Consider the following 18,504-nt stretch of genomic DNA (forward strand, 5'->3'; position numbering starts at 1 on the left):
AATGCCTCAGATCAGTGTTTATCAAAGTGTGGTCTGCAAGAATGTCTTATATTGTTTCATCTGGGCAAAGGTATTTACAATCACTCATGTACTTTAATCTAATATATACAGTAATCCCTCGCTACATCGCGCTTCAACTTTCGCGGCTTCACTCTATCGCGGATTTTAAATGTAAGCATATCTAAATATACATCACAGATTTTTTCCGGATTTCTGCGGACAATGGGTCTTTTAATTTATGGTACATGCTTCCTCAGTTTGTTTGCCCAGTTGATTTCATACAAGGGACGCTATTGGCGGATGGCTTAGAAGCTACCCAATCAGAGCATGTATTACATATTAACTAAAACTCCTCAATGATACAAGATATGCTTCCCGCACGGTGCTTGATTGTTTGCTTTTCTCTCTCTCTCTGACATTCTCTGTGCCTGACGGAGGGGGTGTGAGCAGAGGGGCTGTTTGCACAGAGGCTGTTTGCTTAGAAGATATGGACGCTCCTCTAAAAAATGCCGCCTTATCGCAGTGCTTCGGCATACTTAAAAAGCCCAAAAGCACGTATCGATTTTTTGATTGTTTGCTTTTCTGTCTCGCTCTCTTTCTCTGACATTCTCTGCTCCTGACACACATTCTTTAAATAGGAAGATATGTTTGCATTCTTTTAATTGTGAGAAAGAACTGTCATCTCTTTCTTGTTTTGGAGCACAGTTTAAACTTTTGACTAAAGGGTGTTATTTCATGTCTAGAGGGCTCTAATAACAGTGTGGGAGAGTTTATAAGGGCTTAAAATATATAAAAATAAGCATGCAAACATATGGTTTCTACTTCGCAGATTTTCATCTATTGTGGGGGGTTCTGGAACGCAACCCCCGCGATCGAGGAGGGATTACTGTACTTACGCAATTTGAAAATTTGAACATACCTACTATTTAGTCACTTAGCCATTCATATCATAGCACAAACATTATTTAAAAACACTTTTAATTATGTTATTGTCTTATTTCTATAGAAATAAAATATTCTAAGCAGCACAGAAATGGAAAAATCCAGACAGCACACAGAATTAACAGCTTAGCCTTCTTCTCAGCCTATAAAAGTCTACTTAAACTTCCTATTATGACAACAGAGAACAGTTCAGACATGACATATAATGGTGCTCCATCCAGCTTTGTAATGAATGCTAACAGTTTCTTTCCCCTTCTTTGGTCCAGTCTTAATGTCTCACAGTAATTGTGCTACCCATCTTTCTGAAGTCTGCCAACAACTCCCACTCTAATCTGTTTAAGGCATAGCCTTTAAAATCATTCCAAAGGTTCACCAGTTTTCTTTAAAAAATCAAAATAAAAAAAACGAATAAAGGTCACAGGAGAAGCTCACTGCAATTGTAAGCCAAAGTCTATCTTTGCTTAAATTGTATTAGTCTGGCTATGCCTACAATATTTTTTGTATCTTTCATTTATCACCTGTAATCACGGCAAAACTTAATATGATGAAAACTGTTCCAGTCTTGTATCATATTTTACACTGAATCAGTGGCATTATGTATGTTCATTTTATAAACGTTTGTGGTTTATGTTATGATTTATTACAGTTTCACTGGTGTATATTAAGTCTGCTAGTATTATTTTAATATCCAGCTTTAGAAGTTAATGCAACTTAACAATATTGTAAAATCACTGGCATGAGAAACTCGGATCACGCTCAAAACTTTTTCGCTAGTCCTCTGTCACTTGCACATATTCATTTTTACAACTGTCAGGCCATCCACGCTTGAATATGAACTGTGTTAAGATTACATGTTTGCTTGACAGAGTTTTTAACTTTGTGTGATCTTTGTAATTTATCTGTCTCTCCCTTCTATTTTATGCATTACTTGTAGTTCTGTCTCTTTTCTCACCTTTTTGCGAGCGATGATCACTACAATTCAGTTTACTGATTTGATTTTTTCAAACTACTCGTTTGAATGAATAGATTTTTTGGATTCAACAACAGGATCCAGTGCCTGTAGTTCTATCTTTTCTGTGTGTGTGTGTGTGTGTGTGTGTTGGAGGATTGGGTTCGGGGTGGAATCGCAAATATGTAATGAAGTAATTCACACTAAATTATATATTAAAGAGTGGGGGGCGCACACCTAAAATGCATACTGTATAACATGATCCTCAAGAAGCATGTCAACACAGTGAAAATGCATAATTAATGTACTGTAAGATGACAAGTTCTTGTATCATAAGTGAACAAGAATTGTGTGATTTGTTTGTGTGTGATGATTCAGTTCAGGAATCAGTTCATGTAAGTTTGTTGGAGAAACTCATTCATTCATTCTCCAGTTCTGTTCGAATGTAGTGTACCAATCACTCCTGCTCTTTCTTCCCATTAGCAGTATCATTTGCCCAAAAATTAAAATGTATTGAAAGAATAAATATGTATAACCAATGCTTCAGCATGGGAAATGCATTATATACATAAAATAATGTGTAACGATGGTTAACTTAAAAATACAGTCCACTTTAAACAACTGGACAGGAAGTTTACATACTGTAAATTACACTTAAATAGATTCTAAACCATATGCAGAACCAAGTTAACTGTCAAAAATGGTGCCTGAGTTTTTTTTCCCCCCACTGTGTAATTACCATATTATTAGGCTGGAGATTTATAGTTACAGTACTCTAAAACCTTCTGCAAACACATCTTCATCAACAATCATTTGGTAATGAACACAGACACATTCCAAATTATACAATTAAGAACTATATATCCACCTTTTTATTTTCGATGCTGCTTATTATTACATTAAGAAACACAACCCTTAGTTACTCATGCTGGTCTAATTTAGAATTTTGAAATAACAGGAAAATGCAACTCTTCGAGATTGTGGAGTACCTATAGGAAAACCTACATAGATATGGGGAAACAAGCAAACGCCACACAGGCAAAGCCCAGGTCTGAAATCGAGAGCTATGAGGCAGCAAGCACTTGCTAACTTCTGAGCCACCATGCCAAGTCCAATTAAAAACTAATTACACTAAATATGTGCAACATAATCCTAAAGACAGTTTACTTGAATGGTTATGGGCTGAAAATTTGATGTAAAAACAAAAAGCAAAAAGGGAAAAAAAAAAAACACAAAACATGGGGTGCAGTACTAATAAACATTTTCACAGAATTAAATGATACGTGTAGGACTGAAAAGAGCAGGAGAAAAAAAAATATGTGAGAATGTATTACCTCAGTCCAGGTCTGCATTCTGTACAAGTCTGTAGTGTTGTACATTTTTTACAGTTTTCACTACATTTCCTGCATATATTGTCTTCTGTTAAAGATAAAAATGAAATAATGTTATAAAAAGAACACATAAGAATGTTAAATCTGAAAAATGGAAATATATGAAAGCTATGTTTCCAAACCAAGGACTTTCCAAACTGATGATATTCAGAAGATTACATGGTTAGAATTACCACCTCAAAGCGCTTTAACTCATTTATTCCAGGCTGTGGCCATTTCTATATGGAGTTATATGGATGAACCATGTTTATATGAATGTGTTTGTGGACTGTGGTTTTTCAGGATCCAGAAATATAGCGTTTTGTTGTGCGTCATGGTGTCAAGTGAGCATGTATATGCTTAAGTATGGCCTGCTACAGGTTGCTTTCCAACTTGTGGAGCTGAAGCCAAGTCCCGAAAAGTATGAGCTTGAAAACTAATAGATGACCTTGCCCAAATTATCATAAACTAACTGGCATCATGTTGCTTATATGGAAAACTTTTAAACAGTAATCTAACAATCCACAACACAGAGAAATGAATGGCTACAATGAAATTTATTAGCTGTATTTGATAAACTGTCAAAAAGTCTGAGAAATACAAACCATTGGTCTTTCCTGCATTGAAGTAGATGTGTGGAGTAAATGTGCAAATTATTTGCAAAAACATAAACATAGTGTATACAATAAAGCATTTATGACTTTTTCTAACATAGCAAAACAATGTGTTTATTAAGGACATAATGAGAACCATACATAATTAAATGAAAAAGAAAAAATTAACCAACCCATTACCTCACCCCTTTGAGTTTAATGACTACTTCAAGCTGCACTCTATCTACTGACGTTTAGTTTTGTTTTTTTACATTTGTGTAATTTTCAAGTGAAAATGTGCACTTATACGAATCCTGGGTGGAACTTCATAGTAAAAGCAAAAACACAGCATTTACTTAAAAAACAAAATATATATATAATTTTTTGTTTACCTTCACTATAGCAACTGTTTTTCTGAAACACCACAACATTCAATTTTCCTACGAGATATATTTTCAGTAAGTCTTCCTGAAATAGCGTCTACCTTCAATGTATATACCAGTGTTTCTCAAATAGTGGGGGGCGCGTTTGACCTCGGGGAACATGCTTTTTTATTTTTCTTTTAAATTTTTTTTGAATTTAGAATGCACTTTAAATCTTTTCTGTTACATTTATTAAAGCTATTCTTTGTTGTAAATTGGTCCATATTTCTTTCTTTTTTTATTCTCTTATACGTTGATAAGAATACAGTGTTATGCAGAGGTGTACTTATAACAATTTTATAGACAAATGATACTATTTATAGTCGCGTGGGGGGGGCGCGAGATGTTTTCTTCTTCCCGGGGGGGGCATGACAGAAAATAATTGAGAAGCACTGGTATATACTAATATTAAGTTTATGTACACTGCAAATGACTGCTGTTCTATAAGGATTAGGTTCAGAGCCTGATGTCTACCTCAGAGAATAATACAGTGTATACTTTGGAAATATGAGTTGTACTGTGGCAAGGATGCTGAAAATCATGGAGAGCTTGTTTTACAGTACTATTGAAGTGTTTTTTTTTTTTTTTTACTTAACAACCTAAAGTGTCAGAAAAATAAACGTCAAGGAAGAAAAAAACATCCCTCCAGGTTTACAATGGATATTGAAGTTGTGGTAATGAGGACTCCTTCAGAAAGGCTTAGAAAGCACATGCTGATAATTGAAAACCACACTGAGTCACTTGCCTTTATCAAGGTAGAAGCTCTCTGGACAAGTAGATACACAACTGTTTGTTTCTTCATTTAAAAAATAACCAGTCTTGCATGAAGTACACTGATCAGAGCGCCCACCAATGCAAGTCTCACACAGTGAGAAGCACTTCTTGCAGCGTTTCTTATCATCTCGAAAGAAGCCAGAAGGACATTCTGAAACGCAGGTTCTGCAGAAAATTGATGACATTTTCTGAAACACATCTTAGCAAAACCTCAAAAAGTCATGCATACAATAGATATACGTTTAAGAATAAAATATTAAATGTTTGGTTAGATAACCAGTTTATTTAATGTGGTAATATACTGCTTACTTTTTATGGTGACAACCATAAAAATTTTATCAGACATTTAGAAAACTAGATTTATATTCTGGGTTCAGACTATATAAGCAACCTTTATTTTTTATATATATTCTTTATCACTGAAGGACTGATGGCAAAGGAGAAATGTAACAGAAAAATCATACTGTATCCTTACAAAGCTTGAAATGTATATTTTATATTTTTTTTTCAAAATGTCCTCCCCAGGAGAAAAAACAAAATCAAACTACAGTATGTTTTAGCTTATTCATCAAACTAATAACAATCATAAAAAATAAGTTATAAACCCATCTAAAAGTCAAATAGTATTGTACTGCTAACAGAAAATGTTTCATATTGTAAAACTAAACTGCTTACAAATTTACATAATTACCGTTGATAAGTTGGTTTTTCAGAAATGAATTTCAGTAACTACAAGAAAGACTGAATGATGTTTTGTTTACACAGGCTTGCCCCTCTCTGTAAAGACTCCTCCTGCCCCAGACACCTCTGACATTAAGCACTTCATTTCTTTTGTACAGTGCAATGTTTGTTAGACTATGGGCCATGGTTCATGAACATGTTTGTGATGGGCTGCCACGTGATTATGTTGTAAAATTAGTCTAGTTGGCACAAGTGCAAATTACATAACACCCTCAATTTAACTTAATTTTCATTGCAGTAGTGTGAAATCTGTGACATAGCCTATAAACAATAGAACTGACACATCATATATTTTGCTTCATTTCATTTCTATGGTAAGAAAATACACCAAATATTCCTGATGTCACCACCAGCCCTTCATAACAAAACTGACATGACTGACAAGCAAAGACACACAAAAGAAAGCAGGAGGGAGTATAGAATGACAAAGACAAGCCTGTGAGATGAAGAAGTCGCAGTGCTGGTTTGAAATGACATAAAGGATGTAACCAATTTCAGGGTGTTAGGGGGTGGAAAAATAATGTATATATAGTGCAGCGGTAGATTTACATACTAAATGTTTTGGTGGCCATGGATGATGTGCTGTGGCAAAGAAGAATTTGTTCTCATAACTATTTTAAAATAGTTTAATACATTTTAATCTACTTGATATGAAAACAAAGTGTTTCTACTATTTCTGTTTCACAATGTCTGTAAGTAGCACTGAACATTTCATACTGGGCTGTGTGCCGATTTCTTCATCAAGATTTAATCTCTCATTTATAAATTATACAGAACAGATCATTTTGTTAGTGTGACTCGCTTTTTTTTTTTTACTAAGTTTCTAGAATTGTTAAAAGAAAACAATGATACCATACCATACCATACCATATTTATTTGTTGAGCGCTTAAAAACACAGCATTACAACTGACCAAAGCGCTGTACAGTTACAACAAGCAGGACTAAAAGCAAAATATTAAAAATAAACATTAAGAGAGAATTAAAACAGAGATACTAAAAACAGGTCAAGGGACCAAATAAAATAGAGAAAATAGCAAAAGACAAGTGGAAAATGAAACAGGTTAAGAATTAAAAGCCAATGTGAAGAAGTGCGTTTTTAGCGAGATTTGAATTTGGCGACTGAATCGGCTTGCCTAACCACTAAGGGCAGGGAGTTCCAGAGCCTGGGTGCACAGACGGAGAAAGCCCTTTCACCACGAGCTTTAAAACGTGCTATGCTAAACAGTTTGTGAACTGATTTAAAAGGATGTATGGTAATGGTTGAGCTCATTTGAATTACATTACTTTTAAAACTAATTTTATTTAAAACAAGATAAATAAAATCTCCAACAATTATTTTTTGCCTACTCTTCTCCTTATATACTGTAGTGGTTTTAGCCAAGTATCAGAATAAGTGACCATTCATATGATCCTTTCAAAATTCATCAAATCCTCAGTCATGACCCATTATAAATAAGAATGAATTTCTCTCAGCTTTACTAAAGCTTACACTAAGCATTTACATCGGTAGTGATATATCTCAGGAATTTCTTCCATTTTGAATGCTAGTTATTTTTTCACTAACCATGTGTTTGCTTTCCCAATTTCTCTTTTAGTAATGTTCATGTGAGAAATATACTTGAATTTAAAGAAAAACAAAAAACGGTTGCTGTTTTTTTGCTATATAGCCATTGTCTCATTGTCTATTAATACTCTTTTTAGATCCCAGTATGGTACCTATTTTCTTATTTGGACCTTAAGATTAAAAACTGCCCCACTTTAGTACCATATTTCTTTGTCTCATTATCTCTGCTGTGATTACAATATACTGTATATTGGCTACGGTACGGCTGCCATATTAAAAAGAACACATTCCCATCATACAGTGAGATTCAGCATATTGGAAAAAATTATGCTTACAGTAGATTACTTTAACTTATGTCAGAACATCATATTATTTTACTACTTTACCTTCATCAATGCCATTTTCAAGCTTAAAAATATAGCACAACAAAAGGATTTTTACCGAATAACTTATTTCAAATGATTGGGTTAATAATAATGAAAAAGTCTTCTAATGAGAAAAACTGTTATTGTTGCTAAAATTATTATAAATACATAGTTTAAGATACAGGTTTTGTTCAGGCATGAACTTCAGTGTTAGTCTAAGCTCTTTCTTGGCATCAGTCTTATGTGCTGCGGTATAGCTGGGCTGTTAGCCTCTTGCTTACTAATATCAGCCCATTTCTGCAGCTCCTGCTTCTTCAATCATTGTCTACAGTTTACATGTTTACAGACTGACCCATATCTTAGACACTGGCCATTTTAAAGAGCTAGTTTAATAAGTAATAAAGTCACCAAACAAGTCCATGAAAATAGTCTTCCTAAATGTAAAGGAGAATTTTATAACAGACTAAGAAAAAAATTAAATAAGAAAAGGTCATTTAGTGCAGTGGACCTTGAAAATTCCTATTCACCTAAATAAGCAAAATCATGCTAAAAGCAGATAAACGTCCACAAGGGTCTACTTCTACATCTCCATCAGTGTTTCTGTAAAGTTAATATTTTGTATTCCTCAAATTACTTTTATTATTCATATATAGAGCAATAACTAAAGTTATCTATAATTAAAACATTTCCATCTAAACATTTTATTGGCACTATTAACACACTCCCAATATTATGCTCTTAAAATTACATTTTTCGATTCTATTTCTATTATAATATATAATGACAAGAGCAGGCTTTGCTGTTTCAGAAGTGGACCAAACAACATTTGTGCGGCAGTATTGAATTATAGTAGTTAAGCACTTTGTCAGCTGTAAGGACAAAATAAAGAAATATTCCATCCTTTAATTATTAGGGTGAAGACAGAACTTGTGCATTACATGAAAACAGTATTATACTTGACTATATATTTTATTTTAAACAGTTTCAGAATGATGCATTTAAAACAAAAAGTTACATTTTAACATTTTAAAGAGACAAAAATATTTTTTTTTTATTAAAATACAGATCACATTTATATTACTTTACATTAACGTGACTAATTTCAGGGTAGATAAGCAACAATGGAGTTGTAAATTAATTTCATTTTCTAGAGGGATTTCATCTTTAATATATAAGTTGAAATTTTATTGGTGTATTGTTGTAACTTGCTGGACAATTCTGAGTCAAAGTCAAAGAATAATCAAGTCAAGGAATATACAAAAAGCAGATATCGCTCTGAGCAGCCAATCTGTGGAAACCCATTTTAAAAATATGAAAGCCCTGACAGTCTCCTTCACACTCTGCTGTAAATCATACCGTAAGGATAGGTGCTGTGGTTCTTTTCCCGGTGACTCAATATTGAGTTTTTTTTTGTTTTTTGTAAGGATCCTTGTGATTACAAGTTCCAAGAAAAATTATACAATATTCTGTAGCAGCTGTGATAAACATCCATCCTGTTCACAGTGGGATATTGCTTTTTGTACATTTTTATGAAAAGTTATTACTTTGACAGTCTTGCTCCAGTGACCCTCGGCATGTCTCTGTCAAACACATACAAATAGAATATCTTCTAATATTATCATAATCATGGACAGATACAAACAGGCCTGGGGATGACTCACAAATTTGAGAAACTGAAGCTTAAAATATGAATAAATACATAACAACCTAGACTTGGTTGTCCCACTACAAAATTAACTCCTGAACATCAACAGTTAACTGTTAAGATAACAATTTTATTTTTGTCTGATAATTTCAATGCAATTATGATTCTAACCTAATAAAGGTGAAATGGCAGTTGCTGTCACAGTTGCTTAACAATATTACGAGTCAGTTGCTCCCAAGAACACAACAAGAACCAATTTTTCCCTTTCTGTGTGTTGCTTTTTTTTTTGTTTTGATGAACTTACAGTATCGTAAGAAATACTTCAGGTTTGTGTTGTAAGCTCAATACATGTCCAAAAAGTTTAAAAAAAGTAAAATAAAACAACACAGATGAATACCTGATTTCCCCTGAGAACTTAGTGTGACTACCGTATGCCTGATTAGTATGGTATAGCTAAGATTCTCATTTTAGCAGCCACAGGACACCAGTGCATTAAAAAACATAACACATAACAAGCAAACTTTTGAAAATTGTTATTGTCAATGGATTTGTCGAGTATATTTTAATCAAATATTATGTCAAGTACTGCCACCTGGTGGCTTCAGTACAAAATATACCCTTGAACATTAACACCTTATTAAAAACCACAAAAATAAACACGCCATTTCCCAAACCTATAGCAGGCTCTTCTGTACGTCAAATCTCTCACACTAGGTTTATATTATCACTTTCACAAATGAGTTTAATGTGAATTTTATATTGAAATTGTATACTGAATTTGTGGTATTTTAAGCAGGAAATACTCGACCTAAATACCAACAAAGAAATAAAATGGGGAAAAAGTATACTTTATATGCAAGTCACTTAGATGTGTATAAATTATTTCAACATAGTGCTCATAATGTACAGATATTCATGAGTGTTGTACTCCATCTCAGTTTTGACAACTGCCATCAGTCCCATCCAATTCTCCATTAATATTTTTATTGTCACAAGCCTGGCTGGTAGGCTGCATCATAGTAGGCACCAATCAAGTTTTTGTTATGAATTCTGAAACATCTAGCCTGCCCCTATACAGTTTTTAATTATTTTCAAATTTACAATCTTTTCAAATAAAGTTCCAAAATAACTATAGAAATTACATTTTTGCTCAGACAGAAGCATAAAAATAATAAACAACAATGGGATTGTACTAAAAACAACAAGAGTACAAAAAAAAACAAAAAAAAAACACTTGGGAGAACTGTAACATCCATTGCTAGAAATAACAATTATCTATTCCACCTACCTTTTCATTTTCTTTTATCTCTTCCACCATTTATTAAAGAGTTTGCATATTTATTTAAAGACAGTGTTTTATACCTTTTTTGATTCCCTGCTACAAAGCCAGAGCTACATCTGCCAGGTTGTATCTAAATTGAAAAGTTCTGAGCACTCCCGATGCATCTATAATAAAATGCAGCTTTCAAGAGGAAATATTTATCTGCACAAGTAAAAACCACAATACACACAATAAAAGGTTATTGTTGGAAGTTCTGTACTGATGATAAAGTTCTATGTAATTATGCCTTCCTTTAAGGACACATAAAATGTAAAATCCTTTGCACTACTTAATCTGCCTGAGGCAAATTAGAAGCTACTTGAAAATCCTTCTGTCCTCAAAGGCAATTTAAATGGATTTTGTTCTTACCGTGTATGGTTTTTAAATTTCAGGAAGTAATGCAAACAGTCAATGCACTGATGTGGCCCAGGCCCATCGCAGCCGGCATCACTACATTCTGGGTGGCAGTGCCCTATAACAATTAAAATGGCAGTAGTACATTATTATTTATGGGAAACTTCAGTACATAAAATTTGCATTCCATTCTCACCATCACTAGAGTAGTTATGTGTTTATTTAGAAATTCCATTGATATTTCATTGGGATTGGATATTTATGACACAGAAGTTGAAGGGACCCGAGGATACGCCATGTCTTGGGGTTTCATTTAAGATGACCATTTGATTCATTTTATATCTGTTTATATACACTAAATCTATGCACGTTTGTGTTTCTGGCTCTATTAACTATGGCATTTCTGAATTAACTAAAGCTGCCACCTCAAATGCATGAAAACTACATATTCAATCCAAAGATTAATTTATTTACTTACTGTACTACCTAAGGACAGCATCAATAAAATTATTTCTAAGAAATGGTGTTGTACTTATTCCTCTACAGTAGTAATTCTAACCAATATAAAAAAAATGTACCCTTATAATATTGCTATAATTTATGCAATAAGTCCTGCTGTGTCATTCGAGCTTTCGTTAAAAACAAAAAAAAAAAAAAACACCACTGGGCAGGCTACCATATTTTCTGCCGTCATTCTTTACATATTTTTGGATACAGTAGCAGTATAATCTCTTCAAAATGTGAAGGAAATTAAATAAAATAGACTATTTCTGAATTTTATTTCAAGTTTTTAATTATCAAACATTCTTCTTAGTTCATCTTCACCTCTGCATTAATCATTACTAGTTCTGCCTGTCTGCAGGATTCTTTACTTGTGTGGTCAATAAATGGACTTGGCTTGACTTGCCTAACCTGAGAAGTGCACAGCCAACTGGGCAGAGTTCCCAGGTCTCCCATTTCAGCCAAGCAGAGCTGGCTAATTCATAGCAAATAGTTTACTTTGTATTCATAAAAAATATCGATACAGTAACAAATAGCTACCCTACATGCTAAAATGAGGTTACTGATTACACCCACCAATATACTCATCCATATAGTAGTCGTCTTGAACTTCCTCTGGGGAGCGTGGTTTCTCTTGCTTTAGATTGTCAAATGATCCCTGGTAGGAATAAGGATGAACAGATGTCCCATAGAGAATTAAAGTCCACTCCTTAAGCTTTCCTAATTTTTCCAGGATAAAAAAAAATGCACGGTTAGATGTTTTCAAGACCCATTCAAACAGAAGCCACTTAGTCAAATAATACTATTTTTATATACTCATAAATTTTGAAAAGTATCAATAAGATTGCTGCAAAGAAACAACCTGTCAAAGGAACACAAGACATTACACTGAATATCAATTATGAAGTAGGAAAGGGCCTGCAGATGCCAAGTTGGGCACACAGCAGTTGTGGGTGCTGTATGGGGCTTCACCATGAGAGACAGATGGCCTGGTTGACAGCAAATAATGCTTCACCTTAAACTCTAGTGGGCAGGTACAGTAACCCAGCTGATGGCACTAATAAAGCTAAAAAATGGCATAAAGAAGGTTTTTTTAAACACATGTAACCTCAGTTTCACTCATGGCTTCCCCCTATGTGAACCTTGCAAGCAACTACACCACTATCCAGGGAAGGTTGAGTGACCACTTTGTGTGCTCCATGATGGACACTAATTTTATCCATTGCATAGACATTTCCTTTATCTTTTATTTGCTACGCATTGCAGTGAAAAATAATTGTCAAAAGCCATTTTGAATTATTTTTCAGCCAGGAATAAAAAAAGAAGTGTAATGCTTATTTTAAAATCATACTTGTTGTTTGCTAGTATTTTAGATATACAAGCCATCCCATGTTATTGTATAACTGTACAAAAAAACAAAATATACATTTGAATAACTAAATAATAAAAAAACGTTAATCCCAACTAGTAAAGGAAAAATTTAGTTTACTACTTAACCTCTTCACACAATTCATCACTTTGCAAAGTTATTTCACAAATATTATAAACAATGTCAGGGAAATAGATGGAAACTATGAACAATGTTATTATGAAATGTATTGTTTAGGTAAATATATAATTGGAAATTAAGGGGAAGTGTCTTTAGGGCTGAAGTCATGAAGCACCTCTTTAAGCAAAGAGTTGTAGGAAACTGGAACAAACTGCCAAGATATGTTAGTTGAAACGATGATATAATGGGACATCTTGGCTATTAGCTAAACTGAAGAGCAGAATGGACTAAATGGTTTTCCTTCATCTAGTCTAACACCAAGTCAATTAGGCTTCAGGGATATCAATTTGTGCAGTTAGGGAACATAGGTGATTGCGGATCAACTTAACCTGCTTTGGTGTAAATGACTGTGACAATAGGTGCACTGGAGGGGACACAGCAAGACAAACCCCAAAAAGTGAATAGCTTTGCAAGTGGAGGCCACAGACAATTACTCTCTGCTTATCCTCTATGACTTATTCTTCTCAAATTTGCTAGTGTCTTTCTCACTACTGGTAGCATGCATGAGGCGATCAGTACCTGCAGCCTATTCAGGTTGCACAGGTAGTCCAACTCCTCCAGGATGGCACATCCATATGTTCCATCACAAGAATGTTTGCTGTGTCTCCCAGCACAGTCTCAAGAGCATGGAGGTGATACCAGGAGACAAGCCATTACACAAAGAGAGTTGGACAGGGCGGTAGCAGGGCATCAGCCCAACAGCAGTACCAGTATTGTTTTCAGTTTTTCATCACCCTTTAATCTTGGTTACCCTGTAGGTACCCCAACCCTTCGTCAAACTAAATGTTTCTTCCTTTTGAATCCCTTACAATGTATATAAAATAACTATTATAATAAAAAAATCCTGTGTATGAGGCAAGACTTTTTAGCCTGGGACTAGACGTGACTTTTTCAGAGAGATACTTTCACATCCTGCAAGACGAGACTTTGCACCAAGAGATTTAACTACGCCTGGGGCAGGAAATAAAAGACAAAGAGTAGATGACAAAGTAGAATGTCGTAAAAAATTCAAAAACATTTGCGCGATACACATGCAGAGCAGGTTAGAGATAATGAAAGTGCTAAAATTCAAACATCTCAAAAAAATGATAGTAAAGATTGCATCAATGCAAACAAATGGAAATTATTACAGTAATCCTCCTCGATCGCGGGGGTTGCGTTCCAGAACCCCCCGCGATAGATGAAAATCCGTGAAGTAGAAAATGTTTGTATGGTTATTTTTATATATTTTAAGCCCTTATAAACTCTTCCACACTGTTAACATTATTAGAGCCCTCTAGACATGAAATAACACCCTTTAGTCAAAAGTTTAAACTGTGCTCCATGACAAGACAGAGATGACAGTTCTTTCTCACAATTAAAAGAATACAAATATATCTTCTCTTCAAAGGAGTGCACGCATCAGGAGCAGAGAATTTCAGAGAGAGAGAGAGAGCGCTCACTAAGAAAAGCAAACAATCAAAAAATCAATACGTGCTTTTAAGTATGCCGAAGCACCGCGATAAAGCGGCATTTTTTAGAGGAGCGTCCGTATCTTCTAAGCAAACAGCCTCTGTGCAAACAGCCCCTCTGCTCACACCCCCTCCGTCAGGCGCAGAGAGCGTCAGAGATAGAGAGAGAGAGCGCGAGATTAAAGCAAACAATCAAAAAATCAATACGTACTTTTGGGTTTTTAAGTATGCCGAAGCACCGCGATAAAGCGGCATTTTTTTGAGGAGCGTCCATATCCTCTAGGCAAACAGCCTCTGTGAAAACAGCCCCTCTGCTCACACTCCCTCTGTCAGGCAGAGAGAGTGAGAGAGACATAGAAAAGCAAACAATCAAGCACCGCGCGGGAAGCATATCTTATATCATTGAGGAGTTTTAGCTAATATGTAATACATGCTCTGATTGGGTAGCTTCTAAGCCATCCGCGCCAATAGCGTCCCTTGTATGAAATCAACTGGGCAAACAAACTGTGGAAGCATGTACAATAGATTAAAAGACCTATTGTCCGCAGAAATCCGCGAACCAGCGAGAAATCCGTGATATATATTTAGATATGCTTACATTTAAAATCCGCGATAGAGTGAATCCGTGAAAGTCGAAGCGCGATATAGCGAGGGATTACTGTACCTGGGGAAATAACGGATCGAATATATCGTTCGATTTAAACTTTAAGTCAGAGGCTTGTAGATCGTCTAACTAGTGTTGTCATCAGGGAAAAGGCGTATCCGTGAGAATTAAAAGATTTGTTGTTTGGTAAAAGTGAAATCCACATACACGAGTGCCAGAGACGCGAAGTGGCTGGCGCATAGCGCAGGCCGGGGGGTTGGCAAGCGAAGCGAGCAGAGGGTGAAGCCCCCGAGTTTTATTTAATATATTTTTTATCTACCCTTTTTATATAGTTTCCCCTTTTTATAGAACAATTCTACTGAAGAACATTTAGAATTCAGACATGAACAAAAGGAAGAATGTTACACATACCTGGTGTTTTATGATTTCGTATTTGTGATGGGCTGTCGTAAATTTCAAGTATCCAATCACCTGCAGCTTTTTCACCCCAACAGTGAGTTGTCATGAAATCCCAGTTTTTAAATCCTTCCATTGAATGATCAAATAACCTAATACATAAAAAATGCAAATTAGGTGAAAAATCGTGAAGTTTAAAAAAATCTAAGATATTTTAAAATAAAAAAGTAAAATTTTAAGTAAAGAAATCATACAAAAATTTGACCATAAGAAATTATTTCAAATGCTACAAATATCAGCTGTTTATTGCATTCAGAGGAAACCAGAACAAACATAAAAAAAGCAAAAAAAAAAAAAAAGCAAAAAAAAAAGCAAACTATAAAGACAGCAGGCAAAAAATACACCTTCAGTGATTTTTCCTGTGAAAACTGAAAAAAAAAAAAAAAAAAAAAAACAGTCTAAAGTTACTCAATGATCCTACGGTAACTGGACAAAAATTTTTCATTTAACTGTACTGTGTAGGATTTAGTAAGAATCATGGATTTCTCAGAAAACAGCTCTAAAAATCCCAATTCAATACTACTTAAGTGTTAATAACTGTTTGAAACAGTGGTTAGTGCTGCTCTCTCACAGATTTAGAGTCCTACTTTCAAGTTATGCAAGGTCGCAGGATTGAGTATGCATACTCTGCCCTTGATTATTGAGGTTTTTTTTTTCCAGGGAATCTAATTCCAGACACTGAAAATACTTAACAGTTGGGATAACTGGCAACAAATACGGCAAATGACCCAGAACTGGCGATTATGGGTGTGCATATTGCAATGGATCTGTTGACGGTCTAAAGTTGGCACCTCTCCTGTGCCTGATAAGGCTCTGCTCCCCAAAAGTTGGTTTAAAAAATGGATAAAAGAACGAAGAACTGGGAAGGGATTTGCTACAAAAACTATTTTTTGAAGTTACTAAAATATATATTTTAGTAGGTACTAGTATATCTAGCTAACTATTTTTTGTAACTAAAGACCCAAAACATACCAGTAGGAAGAATCTATACTAATAAAAGGCAAAGCCCTCACTCACTCACTCACTCACTCACTCATCACTAATTCTGCAACTACCAGTGTAGGTAGAAGCCTGAAATTTGGCAGGCTCATTCCTTACAGCTTACTTACAAAAGTTGGGCAGGTTTCATTTCGAATTTCTACGTGTAATGGTCATAACTGGAACCTATTTTTCTCCATATACTGTAATGGACGTTAGCTCGACGGTTGTGGGGGGGCGGAGCTGCGTGTGACATCATCACACCTCCCACGCAAACTCGCAAACTGATTGTGACCGCAGTACGTAGAAAAGAAGGAAGAGACTGCTTTTCTCCTGGACAACTATACGTTGCATTCTCAAGAGTGAGCTCGCGCAGCTTCGTCATATTACAACTGGAGTGCAGCCAGAAACTTTTAAGTGTCGGGTCTTCGCTAACATTAAATAAAGCCGTGGACATCGCAACATCACACAAGAGAGCAGCTCAAGTGAACTGACTGAATGCAGTACGAATGATCACTTCCATGCATCAAACCTGTTCAAAAAACGCATTACAAAATTGACAAGATGATGGCTTTATATGTCGTTCATTTATAAAACAGTGGAGAAGCTGTGTAAAGGCTGTTTCACAAAAAACAAGCGGAGCGTCTTATATGAGCAGGCAGTCAGCTAAAGAAGGGAATCAATAAATATCTATATAATCGTAATAAACGAGCAAAAAATAACGTACAAGCTGCGGATTAAATAAAGAAAATGGGCACCTGAACAGTAAAGTAAGTCTCGAATAGCTACACAATAACTATAAGAATCGTAATAAACGAACAATAAAACAGTACAGAACCGCGAAGCAGCGGAGAAGCTGTGTGAAGGCAGCTACACAAAAAAACAGCAGAGCACCACACTCTGAATGTATTCCTGGCATCACCGTTATACCCTCTGATCTCCCATTTTAATTGAAATGCCTTAAATTTCCAGTAAGGCTCTGCTTCGCGATGACAATTAATAAGTCTCAGGGATACACCCTACAAAAGGTTGCCATTGATATGAGGCAACATTGCTTTCCTCCTGGACAAAACTATACGTTGCATTCTCAAAAGTAATATATATATATACACACACACACATATATACACCCCGATCTACATACTGTCAAATAAACGAACCACGCACCATGGCGCAACATGAGAGGCTTCGTCTCTAGCGATTCCCGAGAGGGGGTGCAGTAAGTGTGTACTGCCTGATGAGCCCAGAATTAGGGCAAAACATGTGCCGCGTACTGTTTGCATTATTTGACAGTAAAACTATTTCAATATATTCAATATATATATATCAGTGCTTCCCGATTCATTTTACCCTCGCACCCCCTTGGTTTGAGAAGAAGTATGAAAAAATATGAGTTTAACACAGAAAAACAGATCACCAATTGAAGCTTTATGAATAATGGATACTTTATTCGCCATCAATAACTGTTTTGGTAAAGCCATACTCAGTGTAATCCTCCTTCCATGTTATAATTTTTCCGCGACTAGCCATGATTAAATGAACGGTAAAAAGTAAGAGCGAAGTGACGGTGACTTATTCAGGCAGGCAGGCGACAGCTCAATAGCTCGATATTGGATATAAGTAGGTTCTATTTAGTCGCCAGAAATATCTTTGGTAGGAATGGAAGTTGAATTTAGTCTTTAAATTTCTATGGTGAAGAAAAATTTATGCAATGATGACTACATTTAACTTACATTCCTACTAAACATATTTCTGTTGACCAAACAAAAATTACTTATATTTAAAATTTAAATAGAATTTGAACAGATACGATAGTTCATAATACCCACGCAGCACTAACTGCACGTAAGAGCAGGAGTCATCCATTTTAACAAGCAATGTATTGCACTGATACGAAATAGCCTGCTCATTTAATTATTTAGGA

At 35.2% G+C, this 18,504-nt stretch overlaps 1 protein-coding gene across 3 annotated transcripts in view; it reads right to left on the reverse strand.

Annotated features, from left to right (window-relative positions):
• pcsk5b (proprotein convertase subtilisin/kexin type 5b) overlaps window positions 1-18,504 on the reverse strand; it is a 320,287-nt gene that overhangs the window by 16,898 nt on the left and 284,885 nt on the right. For 2 of the 3 annotated variants that reach the window (XM_039750693.1, XM_039750692.1), the window contains exons 13-17: window positions 15,558-15,694; window positions 12,119-12,262; window positions 11,057-11,159; window positions 5,022-5,215; window positions 3,226-3,310 (exon numbers count right to left, since the gene is read on the reverse strand). In XM_039750693.1, the coding sequence (XP_039606627.1) occupies window positions 3,226-3,310; window positions 5,022-5,215; window positions 11,057-11,159; window positions 12,119-12,262; window positions 15,558-15,694 (663 nt within the window). The remainder of the gene's footprint in view (window positions 1-3,225; window positions 3,311-5,021; window positions 5,216-11,056; window positions 11,160-12,118; window positions 12,263-15,557; window positions 15,695-18,504) is intronic. The other variant, XM_039750694.1, reaches the window with a different exon arrangement.

The sequence above is a fragment of the Polypterus senegalus genome, chromosome 4 (genome assembly GCF_016835505.1).
Source record: "Polypterus senegalus isolate Bchr_013 chromosome 4, ASM1683550v1, whole genome shotgun sequence".
Taxonomy (NCBI): Eukaryota; Metazoa; Chordata; class Cladistia; order Polypteriformes; family Polypteridae; genus Polypterus; species Polypterus senegalus.